Genomic DNA, 24,661 nt, shown 5'->3' on the forward strand with positions numbered 1-24,661 from the left:
GTGCTAGGAAAAAAAGGCATTACAATAATACAACGGCTGGGGTTTGAACCGCCGCGCCGACCATTCGGAATTCAGTCCTATGAGGCTCTATCTGATGTGAATGTGTGCTACCCACAGATTAGAGAAGTGGTTATACCTACATAGCCGCTGAATTGTACTTATTATTATTATAACATTTTTTTAAAATAAAAGGTCTGTTACTGATTTGTCTGTGATTACAATATGATTGTTTTTTTTTCATACTTTTAAGTATACGGCACACTGGGGAGGCCTATACCGTAAAATATTAGGTACTTAATATAAGCACTGACAACTTATTGTAAAGAATACGATAATTCCCAATAACGGCGATTCCTGTCTCACGGCTGGGCTTAAAGTGCAAGGTCTTGACTGTTGGCCTGTCGCCAGCGGCCGCCCGCCCGCCGCGCCGCGCCGCGCCGCCCGCCTCGGTCAATGTCTCTTGAATTGTTAGCGTATTGCGTGTTCACACTTCAGTTTTCCGGATTTGATCACGTGTGTTGTCAAGATAAATATCCATCAGTTATCATCCATCTTAATATCATAAATTAATGCAAATGTGTATGTCTGCCTGTCAGTCTGCAAGCTTTTTACGGCAAATCAATCGACGACTTTGACAGAATTTTGTACAGTGAGATGTGCGAAGGCCACTTTTTATTCCGGAAAATCAAATAGTTCCTACGGTATTTTAAAAAATAAAACCTTTGAAAAATTCTCTAGTAAACTATAAAGATCTATATCTACTCCTCGTATAGCAGTTTCGCAGGAATTTTTACAGCACTCCTGATGCTGATTTGACTTGCAATTCAGTACTGAAATATGCGTCTCTAGCAGCTCTTGCACCGCCTACAGGTCTTGTAGCCGTATGCGATTATTTTGAGTAAGTAAAAAATCGCAGCGATCATCATCTACGTGCGATCTCCGTAACCTACTTATACAGGGAGTAAAGACAGCTTTAAATCAGTCATAACTGACCACTTCAAGCTCCATAGCGATTCAATGTCATACACGAAACCACTTGAGCAGTTGCGACCGCTCCGAGCAGTCTGTACGAGGTATCCGTCTTACACTGCTTTCGAAAAGTCACACTTTGTATATTGATGGTAATTAGCAAAATTTTCACGACGTTGATGGATTCGCTATTTCCTTTTTCACAAATCTGACAACACATCCTGAAGGTCAGAGCTTAAAATAAAACGAACGTAGCATTGAAAGAAAAATCGGTTTTTAAAAGATAGCTATTATGTTTTCCATTTTCTTTTATCACTCTGTCTATAATAACCTAGTATTATTATTTAATGTTTCTTAGCAATTTTTGATATTACAACGTTGCTAACGTTTGGCTTGCGGTAGACTTTATTATCCCAAGAGTACTCCTGCCATTATATGTGATTAATGGAAAGGAGACACGACCCTCAGAAATGAGGAAACGTCTGGTTTTGAGTTTGTAAGAAAGTCTTAAGGTGCACGCTGCAGCAGCGCTGCCGCAACAGTGCTGTCGCCAGCTGTCACAGTCCTGTCGCGGCACTACAGGTCCCCATACAATCTCTATAAGCTTATATGACATTACATTCCGAGCTAGGCAACTGTCGCGTTATGCGTCACGCATGGCGCGTCGCTTACGCGCGCTTATGTTTGTATAAAATGGTTTTGAAAAATAGATTGATTATACCATGTTATGATACCTATAGATTATATTATTTATATTACATGGCATATTTAAAATTCATTCTCGCTGCTGAGTAACTATACAAAACGTAGATATACCTAATTGAAGAACTATAGCTAGATACTTATATATGACTGTGACCCAAATGCGGTAGTTTTAAGTCTTCACTTTAGAAGCGTATACATACGCTTCTAAAGTGAAGACTTAAATAACGTAATCTATTTCTTTCTAACCGACTTTAAAAAGGGAGGTTCTCAACTCGGTGCGTTTTAAGGTTAAGCCACCGCTGTCTGTCCGTCTGTCCTTTTATCTGTCAGCGGGCTATATTTCATGAACGGTAATAATAGGTAGAGAGTTGAAATTTTCATAGAGAATGTATTTCTATTACCGCTATAACAATAAATAATTTCAAAATGGCCGCCATGCAAATTAAAAATAAATACAAAGTAGTACATAGCGTTCTAATATCTTGTACAATGCGAGTCCGTTTCACACTTGACCGGTTTTTTTTAATGTACGCCTACATTGGTATAATTCTATGGAAATGTAGGTTCTAAACTGCTGCCTATAAAACATTCATGTAACAAATCGAAATAGGAAATCTAAATGTCCGATAAATGATTGGTTTTACACCGCTCTCTCGAATGGGTGCCAACTATATCAAAGTGTCTGCATACCTAAAGTGCTGCGCTGATTCCAATCGGAATTCGGATAGGAACTATCACGAAATCACCACGTGGCGGGCGTATTTTTGGCAGTTAATGACTACAGTTAGGTATATTGCGAAGTGCAAAGTGACTAATATAATAAAATATGTATGAAATAATAACATATGTCCACTAGCTGAGACGTGGCCTCGCGGACTCGACAGAGGATCTGGGTTTGAGGAGTAAACTGATTGGGCGTATGGGTTTAATTATACTGCCATACCCCTTCCTGAAAGGGTGGCATTGCATTGGTGATTTCTCTGGTGCTGCAAATGTTCATGGGCAGGCGGTAATCACTTAACAACAGGTGACCCGCCTGCTCGTTTGTTCGCTATTTAAAAAAAATGCTGCATCATTAATTAATTACCAGTAGGTGAGAGCGCAGTCAAGGGCTATCGAATAATAAATACTACAGTACGCTGTATCTAGATATTTTGCCATAACGGTGATAGCTTAGTGGTTAAGATGCCACTCAGCCTCCTATGCAGGCAGTCCGGAGTACGATCCCGGCTATGCAACTCTAACTTTTCGCATGTGTTTGTGTCGCATTTTTTATCACAAGCTATAACGATAAAAAAAACTTACATGCCTGAGAGTTATCTATAATGTTCTCAAAGGTGTGCGAAACCTGTCAAATTTGACCAGCGTGGTAGATTATGGCCTAAACACTACTCATTCTGAAAATAGAGCTGTTTTCAGTAGTAAGCGCGATCGGTTGAATATGATGATAAATAAAAACCAAAAATAAAATTATTGCCATCGTGACATTTGCATCTGATCGCAATATCAGCTGATTATCAAATGATAATGTTGCAGCTCAATTGATAGTCACGCTCATGCTTGATGCGAGTGACAGTTATTATACGTTTTATTGTCACAGTATCAAGAGTATCAGGTTTATCTAATCGTGAGACCATCAAAGGTGCACGGTGGAAGGTAATGACACCTATTGCTTTGATAGAGACAGATTAATGCTTTATGATAAACAATTAAATCCACACTAATATCATTAGGTATTAATCGGTTATAAAAACGAAAAGAACCAGAGTCGCACCTAGGTACTTAGTCAATTTTGATTGGTAAGCTGTGGTAGCAGCAAAGTAGAGCCAGTGTGACTAGTAGAGTGTTTTGAGACAGTAAGAAACAAATTTTGAAAAACTATTTTTTTTTGCAGAAAATTTTTGGTCGATTTTAAATTAACATCCACCAAATAGGAGTGCGAGCGCAGAGAGTGCAAATTTTTGTTGGTGGTTGAATGAATGGATAGAGAGATGGACGATGGTAGTGAAAAGTAAGGTAATGAGGAAAGTGAGACACTATAGACACCAAGTTGTATTAGGCCTTTTTCCGCTGGTAAAAATGCAATAACGCATCCCACACAAGAGCGGGTATGTGGGACTCAGTGACAATTATTACAGCCAGCGGACGGTAGTCCGCGTCATGTAAAAGGCGTCTCAGGATTTCGATTCCCAGGTATTAGATGCGACTAAGAGAGTTGTATTAGGACTACTGGTCGAGTAAGCCTTGTCGCTAAACAATAATTGCTACTTAGGACAAATCTAGGGATCCACTTTCTAAAGATTTGACTGTAACATCTGATCAAGTTACTTTGTTTGTTCTATTCCGCAATAATATACCGCATTGGATTTACGATAACAATGATGCTATAAGAACATCATTTGAATGATAAGCTTGTTGCTAGTGGAGATAGATTAAAAAACCTGCCAAGTGGGAGTAAGACTCGCGCACTGAGGGTCCGTACTCGGGTATTTATTCGACATTTTGCACAATAAATAAAAAACTATTAGGCTTAAAAACAAATCATAACCTGTTTTATAATGTAAAGGTAAAGCCCTTTCATATGGTACTTCGCTTGGTATAGTAATCTTACTTTGAAAGTTGAAAATACTGATTAAGTATTTGTTCATGAACACATTTTGATATTTTTACTGATGTAACCACAAATTCACTGTTTTCGGATTGTTCCCCTCACATGTGCTATAAGACCTAGGTACCTAGTACCTACCTGCAAAATTTCATGATGAAGTTTACAGAAAGGGCAGGAAAAAAAAGTTAAGCGGCGCGGCGGTGGGAACGCTAACTATGAAACTATGAAAAGCTTCTTGAGAGTCCTAAGTAATAAGGAATATTATTATCATTTTGATTTTCCTTTCATAGAAAGCATAGATTTTATGATATTTTTCACGTTAATGTAATTGTACATGCGTAGTATCTACTTAATGTAAATAGTGATAAAAGTATTAATCTGAAATTCACTCGAGATAACCAGTTAAATCAAGCAACTAAATAAATCACATGTTACTATTTTTAAAACGACGTATAAGTATGTATAATTTGTTTTTATTAACATATAAAATAATTACTTGTTTGAGGGGACTGGCGCTAATGTGGGACGCAACGTGCGTAGACACATTGGCCCCGTGTCATATCAGGGAGACAGCATCAAGACCGGGAGCCGCACCAGTAATGGCTGAAAACGGCAAGCGGCGCAAGTATGCCTCTCTTATCGAGAGTTACATTTTTGTTCCGTTTGCCGTGGAGACCCTGGGACCATGGAGTCTTAGTGCAAAAAAATATTTACGAGACTTTTGACCGCGTTTAATAGCCTAGTAATTAGATTGTAATATTTTCAATAAATATGTTTTATTTTGTATATATTCCTATTTTTTATACTTTTAAGCTCTCGCAGGGACATATGTAGATCCAACACAAAGAGGCTTCACGAACGATTGAATTTATTATTATTAATGTACCGCTTATTGATGTACCTACTGAAAAAGCACTACCTATAGGTATGTGTTTGCTTGTTGGTTGGGTCAACGTGATTTTTTGTATTGGTATGTGATCTGGAAAATAACATAGGCTACTTTTTATCTCGGATAAATCAAAGAATTTCCAAGACGAAGTCGTGGGCAGGTAAGGTAGTACATCAATAAGTTGCAAGGAATGTACGCTAGAATGGGGTACCTACTGTGGAATTCCTATCTGTGGTATGTGAGAGTAAGGGAATGTAGAGGCCATCTGTGTTTGCGACGGCTTGTGCACTATTTCATCTTCCGTGCTTACTAGATGCTCTTGGTGGAGATTGGCTGCTCTGCTGTGTCAGAAATTTGGTTGAAAGGACATTTGTAGTGCAAGGGATCGTTAAGGTAGTGTACCTATAATTTGGGACAATTGAAGCGAAGTAGCCATAAATCATGAATTGATGATAAAAACAATTTGATAACGTGACGTCATCAAAGGTTAACATCGAGTGTTTTCAAGTGCTAACAATTAACACAATACCTACTTACTTGACTATCAGGATTGTTTTCTAGAGTTCCTAATAAATATGGCGAATTTACTATTAATATAAATTCTTCTAAAGCGGTCATAGTGTTTAACAGTTCACACGTCGGTCCCCTATTCGGGGGTACGGCTTTCGATCTCTGGCACGCACCTCCAACATTTCGGAGTTATCTAGATACGCGTTTTTGCAATTGAATATCACTTCAACTTGCTTTAATGGTGATAGAAAAGATCGTAAAGGAATCTACATGCCTGAGAGTTTCGTAATATTTTCAAAGATGTATATTTTGTCTGCCAATCCGCACTTTTTTCACCTCTGGCAGGGGTATCGGAGGGGCTATGTGGGGCTTGCACCCACTTAAACCTGTGGATATCTACTCGAGTGCCTGTGTTCGTCCCTCGACAGACTTGTGGTTGCGCGGGTATCACTTGGTAGTATTAATTGGTGCCGCGCTCCGCACTTGGCCAGCGTGATTCTGGCCTTGTCATTCTGAGAGGAGTACCGTGCTGAATATTGAGCCGATGTTTGATGATTATAATGATGCATGGTGAAAAATCTAAAAATCTTTTATTATTTATGTCAGATGCAGCGGGTGCAGTCCTACGCACGATGCTGAGGTACCTAATTATGGTTCCGTGTAAGTTTTTTACAGCCCCGTTGACTTTAAGAGGAGCTTACAATTTGTCAAATATAAGGCTTTTACGAAAAGGGCGTTTTTAAAATGGGAAATAGTATGCTAAATAGCTAAGTTCGTTTGCAGAGTTAAATTTTTATTGGTAACGGGATGAATTTCAGCTTTTACTTTTTACTGTCTATAGAGGCATCTAAAACGCGGCTTTTTTAGGAGTGATTTAAGGTTTTGGTTAAGGGATGGAGGGAACGGAGGCATTGGATCTAGCTTTAATTTTTGTACTTTGTATGCATTTATATTAAACTAGCTTATTCCCGCGACTACGTCCGCGTGGACTACTACTACAAATTTCAAACCCCTATTTTACCTCCTTGGGGGGTTGAATTTTCAAAAATCTGCATGCCAAATTTCAGCCCGATCCATCCAGTAGTTTGAGCTGTGCGTTGATAGATCAGTCAGTCAGCTTTTCCTTTTATGTATACAGATAGGACTAAGTTGTCTTTATGTTATCTTATGTATTATTGGATAATAGATTACCTATTTTTTAAGATTACAAAATAACAATCCGTTTACCAAAATCACCAAAAATCTACAAGTCTTGGATACTGTACTAATGTCGACTTTGCTGACGTCATATTCCGGTATTTGATTTTTAGTTGGGCTTATTAGGGCAAATTGATAACGTCCGCTAGTATCGAGCGCTTCCTTGCCTTTGAACTTTATTTGCCTATTGACTCATTTCGATTGAAATTTAATTTACTACGTAATTTGGCTTGCTTTAGAAATGTCATTTAATCCAGTTTTTTGGTATCCTCGATAAACTTTTAACAATAAATAGTCTAGCCAATAGGTCATAATAAAGAAATCACAAGTAGGTAGGTGCTTTTTAAAACTAATATAAGATCGATATGCTTATTCAATACAATATTATAAATGCGAAAGTGTGTCTGTCCGTCTGTTGCTGTTTCACGGCTCAATCGATGAACAGATCTTGAAGATTCTATAGTCCACGACAAATCGAGATGGCAATCGGGGTATGAGGCAGGGGGACGGCCCGCACACCCGCACGTCACCCGCTCTCGCCCGCACCGGGTGAGCGCGGGGGTTGTGCAGGTGTGCGGGGCGTACCCTCCCCGATTACCATCTCGACCTGTCGCTTAGGTACTATAGAATATAGAGACACACATAATGATCTCAGGAAAACAAAGAGTTATCTATACAAGACTAGCCCGCGACTTTATCCACGTGGACTACCTACACAAATTTCAACCCCCTATTTTACCCCCTTAGGGGTTGTATTTTCAAAAATCCTTTCTTAGCCGATGTTTACGTCATATTCCAGCCCGTTCCGTCAGTAGTTTGTGCTGCGCGTTAAAAGATCACTTATTTATTATTTATTTTTATTTTTCATGTACCAAAATTGTAGTTACAAAGTAATAATAAATTAAGTTACATTGGAAATGCTTATCTCTAAACAGAGATTTCTTCCAGCTTCCCATTCAAGGTTGTGAGTAAGGCGTATCAAGTATATACTTAGTCAGTCAGTCAGCTTTTCCTTTTGTATATTTAGATTTAAACGCTTTTCTCACGTGGCAAGGCGCAAACATAAGCTACTTAGCATAGAAAGCTACCAATTTAATGATGCAATTCAAAGTATTCAAATTTTTAATGAAAACCTTGTTTTTGAATTTGTAAATTTCCTTAATTTATAATAACCTCGAATTCATAGGTTTCTCCTTGGATATTATACAAAGATATGTATTTTAAGATAAAATTATCTACTTGTAGGATGTTAAAAAGTTTATCTAAAATTTAGGTAAACAAATATGTTCAGCGCGTGATCATATCTATTTAATTTACTTTAATCATGATAAAAATATCTACATGTAAAGAGTCGTCTATCACGAGCTGGCAAATATTTAGACACCTAAAATGTGTGTGTGTTATTTTAATATTATTTTGCACGTTTTGGGTGGAAGGTTCGCACAAGGTTAGCTACTTGTAGATAAATAAAATATTTATTGAAATAAAATAATATCCGCAATCGCAATTCCGCTTAAATTTTGCAAATTACTGGCGTTACAAGTACCTAACACATTTTAGGTAAGTAACTTAATAACAAACAATTATTGATGCATCACTTACTGACAAAGTTGGTTAGAGCAATATAGCACAAGATAAGGTAGATGGATTCGTGAAATGATAGAATTATCAGTTACGGCGGTTACGCACTCATCCGATCCGAGACCGTGAAAATACGTTCCGAAGATGTCATAGAACTATTTGTATGGTAGCTTATGACATTTGACGTAGATATTTTTCATATCCGTATTTTCACGGATTCGGATCGGATGAGTGCGTGATCGCTCTTATTGTAACATTGCCTTTTCAAAAAAATAGTATCTCCTCAGTTGCTTTCCGGATCTTAGGAGAATCTGCTTTCCAAACTAGGTGGTAGAGTTTAAAATACATAAATTATTTGAATTTAAGTTAATGAGATAACCGACTCTTTAGGTTACGTGTACATTCTTCATTCACCCTTAGACACCCTTAGCTGCCTCGTGTGGGCAACTATCAAATAACTTTTTATTTTGATGACAATTATAGCTACATACCGTCCTGACTCCATCCGGGTGCTGAAAAATGTTTCAGAAAACCTACATACCTACCTATTATAAAACAAGTGTCGGTGGATCTAGAAACTTGAAATTTTACATGACTGTGTAGTTTTTAAAGGTACCACTGTAGGTTTGAGTTCGCTATGTCATTTAGTTTCTCCTATATTATAGCTACAATTTATTATTCGAGGATGTACAAATTTTACTGTTTGTAGGTCGTGGACACGTTTGTCATTTATTCGAAAGGCCGTTTAGGTACTAAACTGATATGGGGTCATTGAGACAATAATATTATTGGTTACTTTGCAGTTTGCACAAAAGTGGCCCTTTATTTAGTTTCCTTCCTCCATACCACTGACTGATTATATACTTCGCATACACATATAGATATTAAGTAGGTACCTACATCACAGTAAACTAGTAGCAACGTTAGGTAGAAATATTTTAGTCTACAGCTTGACTAATTTTCCATTACCTTGAAAGGTGAACTATGAGTGTTTACTTTTCGTTAGACTTTTTAATTTTTTAGGAATTTTGCAGTTGCCTATTGAATTAATTACTTATTTTCAAAATAACTTAATGACCTTCCTGTTTGTCTGTCTGTCTGTCTTTTCTGTTAAGACCCGCCAAAGGAATCAAAACCTTATAGGGTAATTACTTCCCATTGACCTAGAATCATGTTTGTAGGTGGCTATATTGTTTCCTAGCACATACCTACCTAAAGGGAAAAATACGAAAACGGTGAGTTTGTGATTACATCACAAAAAAAATATAAAAAAAAAAAAAACCGACTTCGATACACAAACACTAAAAATTGAAAAATAATTTAATTTATTACCGAATATATTATGTATACAAGAGTTAATATAGTTCCATAATAATACTTTTTGGTGCCGGTGCCAATTAGCTTTAGCTGCGCGAATCGTCTAGACTTCATATTTTTATGAGACTCCACAATGGCACCTCATTGCCACCGACCACCACCCAAAAAATATTATTATGGAACTATATTAACTCTTGTATACATAATATATTCGGTAATAAATTAAATTATTTTTCAATTTTTAGTGTTTGTGTATCGAAGTCGGTTTTTATTTTATTTGTAATTTTTTTTTATTTTACAATTTTTAGTGGCCCCATGGAATTATGCTATGACTGGTTAAAAATCTACTGTTTACTAAGCTATTACACTGATCGCGAGCAATTTACTCTTATCCGTTGAGGAGTTCCAGTATCTATCTTCGAAGATGTTCATCAGATCTTCACCAAATTTAAATGGGACCAACTTTGAAGTATACCCTTTCAAACAAAAAAAGAATGTTCAAAATCGGTCCAGGCGTCTTCGAGTAATCGGGGAACATACATAAAAAAAAAAAAAAAGATTCCGACGAATTGAGAACCTCCTCCTTTTTTTGAAGTCGGTTAAAAAGTGTTAATTATTTCTACCACCATACGGAATCCTTCGTGTGCTAGTCTGACTCGCACTTGAAAGGTTTTTAATTTCTCGCGTCACGTTGGTAGGTACGCCGATTGAATGTACTTACACACTGTTTGTTCCACTGCAACGGTGATAATAATAAGTTGATAACGTTGACACAGCGCGGCAGTTCAAGTAGTGCGACCGACGTAGGTATACGCGACTGACATAATATACTAAGTGAGAGCGTACGACGTACAGTACGCGGCAGAAAGTAATGTACATCGGCCTTTAGAACGACATTTGGCTTTGTAGAGCGTTGTCTCGAGCGTATATGATGTTTTGTCGGACTCAATGACAGGGACAACGCTCTACAAATCTGCTATCTCCTTCTAAATGTCGATGTACATGATGATGACGATGATGTATCTTTCTGTCGCGTACTGTAAGTACCTTTATGGTAGACTTTGAGCTACGCGACCGCAACTCGCGACGGCGACATGCAACACTTGGGAGGCGACACTTGCACATTGCTTTGTATAGAAATGTATAGAGAGCGTTTGAGGCAAGGGACCGCGGCACGCGACTTTGATCAAGCGGTATTAGTCGATCGTGCGACTAGTAGTTTCATGCGTAGTCGCGTCTCTCAAAGAGCTTCAATCAATCTAAAGTGTCACATCATAGTTGACATAATATTATTATATCTAATAGATTTTTAGGGTTCTGAAGGATGCCAACGGGACCCTATTAGTCTCCGCTGTCCATCCGTCGTCAGCGAGCTGTATCTCATGAACCGTAATAAGTAGAGAGTTAGAATTAAAAAAAACCGGCCGAGTGCGAGTCAGGCTCGCGCAGCGAAGGTTCCGTAATACAGTCGTATTTTTTCGACATTTAGCACGATAATTCAAAACTATGACGCATAAAAATAAATAAAAATCTGTTTTAGAATGTATAGGTAAAGACCTTTCACATGATACCCCACTTGATATAGTTATCTTACTTCGAAAATTGAAAATACTAATTATTAGTTTATGACCACAATTTAAATTTTTTTGTGTGATGTAACCAGAAATTCACGGTTTTCAGATTTTTCCCAGAATGTCTGTTATAAGACCTACCTACCTGCCAAATTTCATCACTCTAGGTCGACGGGAAGTACCCTGTAGGTTTCTTGACAGACCGACAGACAGACAGACAGACAACAAAGTGATCCTATAAGGGTTCCGTTTTTCCTTTTGAGGTACAGAACCCTAAAAACCAAGATGGCTAATTAAAAAAGGGCCGCAATCCAAATCTAAAAAAAATACAAACTTAGTGTTCTCGTACGATAGTACGGTACCCTTCGTATGTGAGTCCGACTCGCACTTGTCTGGTTTTTCTAATAGTTTATCGATGCAGAGCAGTCATTGACACTAACTTCCGATTGTAGTGTTTACAGAACCCGCCGGCACGTGGTTTTAATAATGCTAATTATCAGTTGATAATAATAATTTTAATTGGCATATCTATCTGTATAAATAAATCGATTGACAGTAAAATTAGTAGCTCTATTAATATCGATGGCCTATTTTAGTGGTAGCTGCATAATACAAAGCAATATGATATTTCGATGGCAGTATGTCTACTAAACAGATAGGTATACCTTCCAATCCCTACCCGTCCATGATAATGTTTTTATGATATTATACCCAATTCGTCGCTGTGCCAATTTTTTAAAACGTGTTAGATAGGTCTCCTCCTCAGGCTTAGTGATTTACTTTAAGGGTATACCTACCGCAGACAACAACGCGTAAAATAATGTTATCTTAAATAAATTATTGTATTTATTTATAATAGGTACCTAATATATTACAATACTGTTATACTCATTACAATCATATTAATAAAAAATTACATACATATTTTATGTTTGTAATTTTTTTAAACTGAAACAAAATTAATACAATAATATTATAATATTAAGTATTAGGTAGACCTACCTACTTATAATTAGAAAATATCTTATACCTAGTTGATGCTGTTAGCAAGAAGTTGTGAGGTCATTCAGGCAAAGAACGATAACCCTAAGTATGTACCTCTGAGAAACAACTGTTTACTTATGAAGGGTAATAATAACATTCCTATATGGTGACAGAAGGGCTGGCTCATTTTTTGCGCAGCGGATCAGCCTGGCTGTCCAGCGCGGAAATGCAGCCAGTATTCTTGGCACCATTCCACGCGGTCATGATTTATATAGTAATTAGATAAGGCTAGCCTTAAGTTTTATTGTATTAAAAAAAAAAAAAAAAAAAAATTCCTATATTCATACATCTATATATAAAAATGAATCAATGTCTCGCTGATCGCAAATGTCGAGAACAGCTAAACCGATTTCGCTAATTCTTTTTTCATAATATTCCTTGAAGTACGCGGATGTTTCTTACGGAGAGAAAAATTTAAAAAAATCCTGAAAAAGAATCGACTGTTAGGCGGTACGAAGTTCGCCGGGAAGCTAATATATAATATAATAAATGTACCCTGAGTACTTACCTTTTTATCTATAATTTTATTATCAAGTGTATCCATACTAATATTATAAATGCGAAAGTGTGTCTGTCTGCTAGCTTTTCGCGGCCCTACAGCTTAACCGATTTTGATGAAATTTGGTAGGTATAGATTTGGCTTACATCCCGGGGAAGGATATAGGCTATTTGTATCCCGGAAAATCAAAGAGTTCCCTCGGGATATTTAAAAATCCTATATCCACGCAGACGAAGTCGCGGGCGTCATCTCCTAAATAATAAAGATAAAATACATAGGTACCTATTATAGGTATTGTCACGAAAAGAAAAAAAATTATAAAGAGAAGCAAAGACTAAAATAGTCAATTTACATTTTTGCATATGGAAAACGTGTTTTACTTTAAAACCGAAATTGGTCTGAATAAAAGCTACTCAAAAATAAAATGTTTCTGCCTGAAAGCCAGTTTCTTTTATTATGTTAATTTGAAATCGGCATCGATAAGCGGTTCATGACTTTACTTATTGTTTGGTAACATTGTGATAATAAGTATAGTAATAAGTATACTTAGGTAGTCAGTGTGGCTAATTCCGTTGTACACAATCTCTAAACTAATCTAAAATGGCACGTCTAAATCTATTGCTATCCTTTTCATAATGTTGCTTGCGGAAAAGGATAGCACTAGATTTAGACCTGTTAATTTAGTTTAGTTTAGAGATTGCTAGCTGCTAGATCAAGCTTGGGAATGAGTTGCTTAACGACTTTGTGATAGTTCTAATAAGTTTCAATAATTTTGTAAAGTGGTGATAATAAAAAGAATACCCGGCTGAGTTTGTTGTGGGCTCTTCTCAGACCTGGGCGCGTTTGGAACCCTCGTAGCTTTAGTTTTAAGTTTGCGTTATAATTATCACCACTATATCTTACAAATCTAACACCATACCAGACCATCAATAAGCGTAAATTATTACCTATTTTGAATAAATCATTTGACTTTTGACTTTTGACTTTGATTGCGTACAAGAAAATCGGCCCTAATGACGCACGAATTTTCAAGTAATTTTGAATACCCACCTTGTTTTGGCAGTTCCGAAACAATCCGTTTCTATTTTTTAGCCAAGATCGATATAAATCATATCAAAGTAAATAGGGACTAAAAAAATGCGCCCTATTAATATTAGCTACTGTGATAGTAGTGACATCAAAGATTGTTAAATATCTATTGGTTGTAAACAAATCTTCAGCAATCAATCATATAAGGAATTTAAATCTGTCGTTCATAATATTTGGGTTAAGATGTCGTAAACTTTTCAGTTCGTGATAAATTGTTGATAACGACTGTTTTCGGGTTTTTGAAATAAATGAGTAGATTCTAAGTTCAAATAGTTCGATAGGGAACATGTTAGCATGAACAATGAGTACCCTTGTTTTTTTATTCAGAAGTTAACTGACTTGACTGCAATATCACCTGGTGGTAAGTGACGATGCAGTCTAGTTGAAAGCGGGCTAACCTGGAATGGAAGGGGTATGGCAGTTTTTAATAAATCGATGGCCCTTTTGGTTTCTACACGGCATCGTATCGGAACGCTAAATCGTGTGGCGGCACGGCCTTGCCGGTAGGGTGGTAACTAACCGCGGCAAAAGCCGTGATTAGTTATTATCTCACCAGACTAGACCAGAAATTTATAAATTATAAAATTCCAAATCCCCGCCAGGAATCGAACCCGGGACCTCCCACTAATAAGATCACAACGCTTACCTCCCTGGTCTGGTCGTCAAATGTTGTTGGAGGTTGCCAGTAGGTACCATTAGGTAGGTATATGTAACGGATAAAGCAGGTTTAAGTTCTTTCTTTCTTTCTTCGCTCTGGGCTGGTTTCCGCACTTAAACGTTTCCGTCTGTTGTGCGTGCATTGCCCCTCCCCGCCGAAGTCTTCACTCCAGCCATCCAAGCTCGCTCCAGAAGCCTAATAGACCGCCCAGGTTGCCGAGGGCTTCATGGAGTGAGGTCGGGGATCCTAAATGGCGCTCGCGTTGATCTGCTACGCGAGCTACTGCTAGGTTTAAGTTATTCGAGCTATAATATTAGACACGCCTAATATAGTCTAATATTGCACGCCATGGGTTAACGCCGTGACATAATGGAATGTGCACTACCAAAGTGAACTAGAGTGAGGAAGCTCTTAGTTAAATCCTAAAATCGACATCTAGACTAGAAATCACAGATATCTAGTCGTTTTATAGCCTACCTAGCCTCAGTTGTAGGTAACATTTGACGCCTGCCAGTGTAGGTGAAGCCTCGACGATTCGTTAGAAGCTTCCTAACTGTCGTGAACTGTGACACTACTTAATACAGGTATGTATATGTACTATTCCAGGAGTGACTCAACGCCGTTCATAAAAAATGGCGCAACAGTGGCCATCACCAAGACTCCCACACCGGGGAAGACTCCGAAACCCGGCAAGGAGGGAAGAGGGAAGGCAATGCGGCAGATCTTAGCGGCCTTTGTCGCGAACTGGGGGACAATCAACACGGGGATGGCGTTCGGCTTCTCGGCCACCGCTCTACCTCAGCTGCAGAGTCCTGAATCTAGTATACAAGTTACAGAGAGTGAAGCTAGTTGGATTGGTAAGTAATTTTTTCTTACCAAACCCTACAGGGGCATAGTTTAGGTGAAACAAACACCACAGATGTGTTCTCAACGTAATTTTTAGGGTTTCATATCTTCAGAGAAAAAAGAAACCCTTAAAGGATTGTTGTCTGTCTGTCGTGTCTGTCAAGACCCCGTCCAGGGAATAAAAACCTATAGGGTACTTTCCGTTGACCTAGAATTATTATACAATGCCTTATGCGCAAGTAACGGAAAAATCCAAAAATTCTGAATTTGTGGTTACATTACAAAAAAAACTGTTATTTCTTGTACCTACATTGTACGGAATCTTCGTGTGCGAGTCCGACTCAGACTTGCCGGTTTATATAGTTAGTAAGTTGTCATTGGCAAAGGCGTTTTATTGACGCGGGATACATGGAACTGCTATGCTTCATGTGAAACTAAATTAATTTTATGCATGTGCGGTTCGACTGATAAAAGCATTAAAATACCACTGTACTACCAACAAAGGAACTACAAGTACCTAGCTACATTATGTATGTAGTAAATGAGATAATGATAACATTACAATGGTGCCTATATTACGGTCTTCGACACGTGCGGTCTTTCTAAAGGAGGTAGCTTATCGTCCAAGGGAGGTAGGTATCAAATATATTAAATTGCAAGCATAGAGGAAAATTGCCTATATTTACTTAATTAGCTTATTGAAATCACCCTACATACTAGGTAATACTAGCTTATGCTCGCGATTTCGTCCGCGTGGATTCAAAGCCTGGGAATTCACGATTTCAATAATAGAAAAACTCTCAATTTTCTGAAATTTCTGCACGCCAAAACCGTCCTTTATAGATAGACCAGCATTATTGTGTCCAGCCGGTCCAATCCAGAAATCTACATCAATCATTATTATAATCGCAATTGTCGTGATTGGCTGAATTTTATGGTATTCTTGTTGCAACTATGCATTGTAGCCGAGTGAGCGAGTATTGGCCAGTCAGAGCAGAAATGATTGCGATCATCACACTTTAGCTGTCATTCTACCGTTGCTCTACCGTAATCAAGCTACTGATCTCAGGGAATATGTTCTTCAAAAAGCTGCTGATGTTAATCATGATATTTTTTGCAGCCAGTTTGAGTTCTGCCGGTACACCAATCGGCTGTATAGTCAGCGGATACCTCATGGACAACATTGGTCGCAGGATGACCCTCATCATCACCGAAGTGCCTCTTATCCTGGGCTGGATCCTGGTAGCCTGTGCTCAAAACGTTCCTATGATTTATGTTGGTAAGCTACATAAGATAAATCTAAGACAAGAAGATTTATTGCTATTTAATTAATGTGCCGGACTCTTTATTCTTGAATCTTGGCCTTCGTCAAAAATGCTGGACAGAGATTTGGGTGACTGTAAATATGATTCGTCGTCATCAACCGCTGCTGCACATAGGTCTCTTGTAGATCACTTCGTTGTCTGCCTGTTTGTCAAGTCTGTCAAGACCCGTCAAGGGAATCAAAACCTATAGGGTACTTCCCGTCGCCCTGGAAATGTAATTTCGCAGGTAGCAATGTTTTATTACATGAGTAAAGGAAAGAATCTAAAATCATAGAATATGTATTTGTTGTTATATCACAAAAAAATGTTTTTTCTAGTACGATGGTAAGGAACCCTTCGCGTGCGAGTTCCACTCACACTTGACAAGTTTTTTTTAACGGCAAGTTCGTCCTTGACTGCCATCTCACCTTTTTTTTTTGTTGTTGTTGGGGGGATTTTCTAAAGATAACATCTTTGAGGAGAGATCGGGTTATGTGGGATTTCTATCCACTAAAACCCCTTCGGTGGCCATCCTCAGCGCATATTAAGACGCTCCGGGAACTCTTACGAACGTGCACCGGAGCCTCTCTTGCGCGACGCCCAGTGGGCTCAGTGGTTGGTCGCCTAAATTTTAATCTAAATGTTTACAAGAGCACTAACTTGTATAAAATTGCGATCGCACCTTGTGGTAAGTGAAGCAACGATGAAGTTTTAAGATGGCAACGGAGTAACTTGGAAGAAGAATAAATAGCAATTAAACTCATTCCTTCGGTTTCTACCTCCGCGGTATCGTATGGGAAGCTTAAGATACTCGGCATGGTTTTGACGGTAGGGTGACAACAAATCACAAAGCCTCTCACCAGACCTGACCGAGGACCGAGCCAATTTAGTATGTAGGTATTAATTCTCAAATTAGCTCTGTCGGGAACTCTGGCCCTCCTATTTATAAGATAGCAGCGCTCCTCGTATCAGGGAGGTCGCATATAAGTTCTTAACTGATAAAGGTTTGCTTCCCCAGGCAGATTGCTGATTGGCTTCGGTTCAGGGATGGTGGGCGCGCCGGCCAGAGTGTACACTTGCGAAGTGTCTCAGCCGCATCTCCGCGGTATGCTCGGTGCCATGGCGTCTGTAGGAGTTTCCACTGGAGTATTGATACAGGTATTACATTCTTCTTCTTATATTATAAATACCTACTAAGATGTGTCTGTGTGTGGTTGTCACCTTTTTAAAACTATGATGAGTTTATTAGTCTTCTTTCCGAACCGGTGGTCAAGAATGGAATTTGGCACCCTTTACTTATAACTTGCATTCTAAAAACTAACATAAGTCGCAAATTGCTATTGCGCTGGAACCATGTCTCATTAACATCGAAATGACGTCATTTTGACGGCAGCAGAAATAATATTTTATACCATCAGCTCCAAACTTCAGTGTAGTGCTGACGTCACTAAAATAGCGGCCACGCGCATTAGCAATTTGCAGGAATTAGTTCAAAGATTAGAAGATATCATAAATATTTAAAAATTTCAGCCTCATGCGATCTAATAAACTCATAACATATTTTTATGGCTAGCTATTTCCGGCTATTTGGAGTGCATATTTTTTGCTAGTGATTCGTAGAGTCGACTTAACAGAACTCATGGTAAATTCTAATTTTTACGAAAAATCAGTTCATATGATGCTCATAAAATAAAGTTGAGGTACATTCCCTCTCAAGCCTCAACCTACCATAAGCTTAGCTCTTACGATGGCAATCACGTTAATTAAGCCCCTGTCATAGATAAAATACCAATAAATATCTGATGATAATCATAGAGAGAGAGCCAGCGCGTGCCAGACCTTCGTTATTTTATAAAAGCTGAAAGTTTCTCCGCGTATTGTCCCCAATACTGAGAGGAACGTTTGTTTGGATCATGGTGACTTTGGGAGATAACAGGCAATAAAGGCGTTAAAAATCTTACGTCAAAGTGTAGTCATTTTTTTAAAATATTTTCTTCGGAACAGTATTAGAAATCACATCATGCATTACCAGACACTTAGTATCATAGCAAGCCCCTACCAGACACCCTTAAAATTTAAAAGTTTAAGGGTGTCTGGCAGAGAGCTCATGGCGTGATTTCTAATAGGTCCTACTATTTCGAAGAAAATATAAAAAAAATTGACTTTATACCTTGACGTTAGATTTTTTACACCTTTATTACCTGTTATCGCCTAAAGCCATCATGATCCAAACAAACGTTCCTTCCAGTGTTGGGGACAATCCGCAGAGAAATTTTCAGCTTGTAAAAAATAACGAAGGTCTGGCACGCGCTGGCTCTAAGTCCATCAGGATAAACAGTGCAAAAAATATTTGGCCATCGAAAAAACTGACGTTCAATTTCGGTCAGCTGTTCGATTCTACGTCATTCACGTCTAGCGCTGTATCGATTATTCCCACATTATTTCATTCGCCTATGATTCTCGTTCAAATGAAGAAATGCTTGTACCTTGCCGTCTTTTAATAGATTTCAATTGTACCTACCTATGAGTATGACGTATTTGTCGCGGCTATAATTACATGGAACGTGGAAGTAAGATCTTTTAGTGCTTCTCTATTTTTAATTCATAAAAAAAAATTGAGACAGATTTTACCGAAAATCTGATTTCATGCTTCAGTAGTCATCCAATGGTCTATTACACAATTTGGATTTTTTGTTAAACATACGCCAAATTAATCTTGAAATCCTCATATCTAACGAAAACTTTAATAAATCCATATACTAATTTATAAATGCGAAAGTCTGTATGTCTGTCTGTCTGCTAGCTTTTCACGGCTGAACGGTAACCCATTTTGATGAAATTTGGTAGGAAAGGACATAGGCTACTTTATCCCGGAAAATCAAAGAGTGCCCTCGGGGTTTTTTCAAAACTTAAATCCACGCGGACGAATTCGCGGGCATCATCCTAGTGTTTAGTAAAATTATCTACAGAAATAAAAAAAATAGTAACATAAACCTTTTCTAAAAGAAACTAAAAGGTTTTGTTACTTCTCTACATAGTATAAAATAAAGTCGCTTCCCGCGTCTGTATGTATGTATGTATGAACGCGTAGATCTTTTAAACTACGCAACGGATTTTAATGCGGTTTTCACCAATAGATAGAGTGATTCAAGAGGAAGGTTTATAACTATAGTTTAATTCTCAAAAAATTAGAGATCTCTAAAGAAATTGAAATAATGTGAATTCGGTCAGAAAAAAATCCTCTCATTTGAGAGTTTCCGAGGCAATGACACCTCAATGACACCACATTAGTATCTACGTTGCACCCATGCGAAGCCGGGGCGGGTCGCTAGTATTAAAAATATCTGAGTCCGGCCCAGGCAATATGTATGAGCATTTCGAGGTAGTTACATTATCAGATATTAGACTAAGTACCCGCTACTATTTTACGATTATGTTGTTGCTTCTGGCTGTGCAGAAAAATAAAATTAGATTCATTAAGTGTGTATGATTTCTTTTGAGACTAAAATTCTTTAACCACATTAGGCCTGTGTGGACCCTAATGGAGCCATAACATTGTTTTTCATTGACACTATTGAGTTACAATATGGTTAATTGTTCACACGTTTTTCTATGCTATTATGTAAGGCTCAGTAATTATAATTTTAAATGCATTTTATTGAAGACAAAGAAATTCTTCATCTCGTGTTTACTTATGATAAATAATATAAGTTATTTATTATCCCCCCACGATTAATTAATATTCATTGAGAACTATTAATTACCTGCATCTTGTTTGATGTACATTAATAATTATGTAATATTCTTTTATTCGCTTAAGATTTTTCCATAAATCCCGCGGCCGTTTGGTTTCATTATCATTATCATCTCAAACCGTCACTGGCTCTACAGAGCATGGGCCTCCCCTAAGAATGAGAAGGATGAAACAGACTTTATACACTTTTGAAAACATTATGGAAAACTGTCAAGCATGCAGGTTTCCTCACGAAGTTTTTCTTAGCCGTCAAAGTAAATATATTAAGGTAATTGCATAAAACGCACCGAAAAGTTAGAAGTGTAGTTAAAGATGCGTGGCGTTTTGCTTACGTTATCACTAAATTATGTATTCACTATTCTATGCTCCAGTATCGAGTAAGCTTAATCTTTCGCTTTCTGGGGCTGTTTCTTATACCTAAGGGTATGTTTTGAGACCACTGGATTGGCTCTCTGTCATATTATTACTCCATCAATCCAAAGTCTAAGCAAATGTGTGTTTAGCCATTTTATCTCATCTAAGTAATTCACTAAAATTAGATAGGTAACTATGATAGGATCACTTTTACAAATTCGTCTTATTTTCAACCTTGGTAACGACCTTTCATCTCTGGTGTCATATGGTACATGATCATTTAGTTTTCTCACTCCATCTACGTTTACAGACGCTTATGTGACACCCCTTTTCTATGTAAACATAATTAACCAAACAATGATAAATGATCCATAAGATAATTGAACTGAGTTTATGTGTTTATTTATCTGCTAGCTTTTCACGGCTCTTCTATTGCTCAGCTTGCATCCCGGTGAAGGACACATGCTTCTTTTTGTCCCAGAAAGTTCCCACGAGATTGTTAAAAAACAGAAACTGGTATACGAAGTCACGGGTATCATCTAGTTATTTATGTGTGTTCAGCTATTTTGTCTCGTCTAATCCATTAAAATTAGATAACATTGATACGACCGCTTTTGCAAATTCCGCAAATTAACTTATATTCGACCTTGCCGACGACCATTCATCTCAAGTGTCATATGATGCATGATCATAATTTTCTCACATATCTACGTTTACAAACGTTTGTATAGCAACGCCCCTTTTCCGTGTAAACATAATCAAACACTGATAAATGGTAATTGAACGGCAAGCATGTTTGTTCGCGTAAAATTAGAATTGCTTGCAATGTACACAATTAGGAACTACGTGTCCGTTTCATTAGATAACTCCTTACGCGTCACTGAACAAGTAAATATAAATGAAAAAGCAAAGTTGGACGGTACGCTACCATCAGCTGATGTTATAGTAATTAAGTCAAAGGATATTTATATATACATATAAATTTAAAATTGTCAATAGTGCCCCTTCGCTAAGTTTAATTTCAAGGCCTAGAAGCTATCCTTTTCACAAGGTTTCCTTTGGAAAAGGGTCACATTACTATTAGCCATGATAATAGGCAGGTATATCGAGATGGCAATCTGGTTATGAGATAGGATGTCACCCGCGTCCCGCAACGATTTGGCGCTGGGGCTGTGCGGGTGTGCGGGGCGTCCCCATCCCGATTGCTATCTCGACGTGTCGCGTACTATACTACCGAATATGTAACATATTTTATTTCAATTCCTGTCCACTCCTAACCTACTTACCTAAAACTTTTCCCTTAAACTTAAACCATTATAGACCTTTTGTTCATCACTTCCTTTAGCTCTTTCTTCGCTAGAATTTCTTCTAAACCGCTGTGAAAATGAATATTTAAATCTTACCTCTGTTTGTCATCGATCTCTTCAGCTAAATTTAAGTTTCTTCTACTAAGGATTGCAAATGAACTATTACTAAAGTACATTTACAACCACAAGGAATATTAAGTTAAAGCAAAATAAGCAATTTAGAATTTTTTATGAAATTAAAACCGTATACCCATATTATGTATTACTCAATACATAAATTAAAGATAATCTTAAAACGTTAAATCATTTTGTTACAGTACGTAATAGGCAGTGTGACGTCATGGAACATCTTAGCGGGATTGAGTACTACGGTGCCCATACTATCACTATTGGGAATGCTGTTTTTGCCAGAAACGCCCAACTATCTGCTGACCCAGGACAAGACGGACAAAGCTGAAAGCTCTCTCATAAAACTGAGGGGATCAACTTGCAACTTACAGGATGAAATACAGAAGATGATTAATTTCAAAGAGAAGAATCATGTTGAACCGTAAGTTGTTCATTCGTCGATTACTCTTACTTAGGTAGGTACTTAGTGTGCGATGCTCTTAATGCAAAGAGGAGCGCGTAGTGGCCACCAAATTATTCACCAGTTGATTGAAATTTCCAACATTTTAGAAATGACCTAAACTTCAAATGTAAAAGGAAAAAGTGACTGACTGACTGACTGATCTATCAACGTACAGCTCAAAGTACTGGACGGATCGGGCTGAAATTTGGGCATGCAGATAACTATTATGACATACACATGACTTCCGCTAAGAAAGGATTTTTGAAAATTCAACCCCTAAGGGGGTGAAATAGGGGTTTGAAATTTGAAGCATACGCTAGTATATCTATAAAATATGAAAAAAAATTCACAAATGTTTTATGACATAGGTAGGTAGGTATGTTTAAAAAATGGTGCACCTTGAGTGCGTTTTCTATCTACTTACATAAATGAGTCTTCTAAGGCCCTATGCATAAGTAGATAGTTTTGTGCAAATAACTGTATAATTTTTTTAGCAACAGAATGATTTGAATAGCTGCGTTAATTTGCATATTTTTATTGAGTCACTTTTTTATTTTTGTCATTTACTGTCTTATAATTTCCTGAAATTTTTAGTCATTAAATATTAATAAACACATATTTCATGCTACCTACCTCTTGACATAGTAGACTACTTACTAGTATAGGCTATAATTCAATTTACACATGATTTAAACATGTTCATATTTTATTCAACTGTAAACATGACGTTTACCTATGTATTGTTTTTGTTTTCGTTAAAGTCTTTGGTTACTTATGTTGTTTACAAGTCACGATCTCAAATACAATAAGAATACATATCAATTAAGACAACAATTAATAATATCTAAGTAGGTACGTTTTGTCTAATAAATCATTGCAAGGTTCTTTTATCGTTTTACGACTAGGTCCTTCTGTATATCGTTCTAGTCATTGACTTATTATACTGGTTCTACTTCTAGTACAATAAATAAAAAAAATTGTTCTTGAATTTCAAATATAGAGAAGCTCTGATAGCCTAGTGGTTAGGACGCCCGCCTTCTAATCGGAGGTCGGGGGTTCAATTCCGGGCACGCACCTTTAACTTTTCGGAGTTATGTACGTTTTAAAGTAATTAAATATCACTTGCTTTAACATCGTGAGGAAACCTGCATTCCTGAGAGTTCTTCACAATGTTCTCAAAGGTGTGTGAAGTCTACCAATCCGCACATGGCCAGCGTAGTAGACTATGGCCAAACCCCTTCTTACTCTGAGAGGAGACCCGTGCTTTGTAGTGAGCCGGCGATTGGTTGATCATGATGATGATCATGATTTCAAATATTAACATCTTTGTTTTTTCGTGGTTTTATTTTATTTTTGTATTATAAAAGAATTAATTTAATCTTCTTTTAATATATAAAAGGAAAAGGTGACTGACTGACTGACTGACTGACTGACTGACTGACTGATCTATCAACGCACAGCTCAAGCTACTGGACGGATCGGGCTAAAATTTGGCATGCAGATAGCTATTATGACGTAGGCATCCGCTAAGAAAGGATTTCTGAAAATTCAACCTCTAAGGGGGTGAAATAGGGGTTTGAAATTTGTGTAGTCCACGCGAACGAAGTCGCGAGCATAAGCTAGTTTGTTTATAAATTTACAGGTCAATACAACAAAAAAAAAACTATATATAGTACCTATATTATACATACAGAAAAACTTATCACTAAAAAATTTATATTTACAAAAAATATACGCCGTCCAAATGGTCATTTATGGGCATTGTGCCCAAAACACTGGCGCTATTACCTCGTTGAACGGCAAGGCTTAACCGTTTTTTGTATTATTATTAAATTATTATTTATCAATATCCTCAACTCAACTGCTTCTATCTGATATTCAGTTGCTT

At 37.5% G+C, this 24,661-nt stretch overlaps 1 protein-coding gene across 3 annotated transcripts in view; it reads left to right on the top strand.

The window, feature by feature from the left end:
• Positions 1-24,661, top strand: part of LOC117982637 (facilitated trehalose transporter Tret1-like) — a 31,825-nt gene that overhangs the window by 3,061 nt on the left and 4,103 nt on the right. The window contains exons 1-5 of one of the 3 annotated variants that reach the window (XM_034969008.2): positions 6,324-6,341; positions 15,244-15,494; positions 16,604-16,762; positions 17,806-17,945; positions 22,520-22,752. In XM_034969008.2, the coding sequence (XP_034824899.1) occupies positions 15,350-15,494; positions 16,604-16,762; positions 17,806-17,945; positions 22,520-22,752 (677 nt within the window). In that variant the 5' untranslated portion in view covers positions 6,324-6,341; positions 15,244-15,349. Of the gene's footprint in view, positions 1-6,323; positions 6,342-15,214; positions 15,495-16,603; positions 16,763-17,805; positions 17,946-22,519; positions 22,753-24,661 lie in introns of those variants that run through there. The other 2 variants (XM_034969007.2, XM_069498944.1) reach the window with 2 other exon arrangements.

This window comes from Maniola hyperantus, chromosome 5, assembly GCF_902806685.2.
Source record: "Maniola hyperantus chromosome 5, iAphHyp1.2, whole genome shotgun sequence".
Taxonomy (NCBI): domain Eukaryota; kingdom Metazoa; phylum Arthropoda; class Insecta; order Lepidoptera; family Nymphalidae; genus Maniola; species Maniola hyperantus.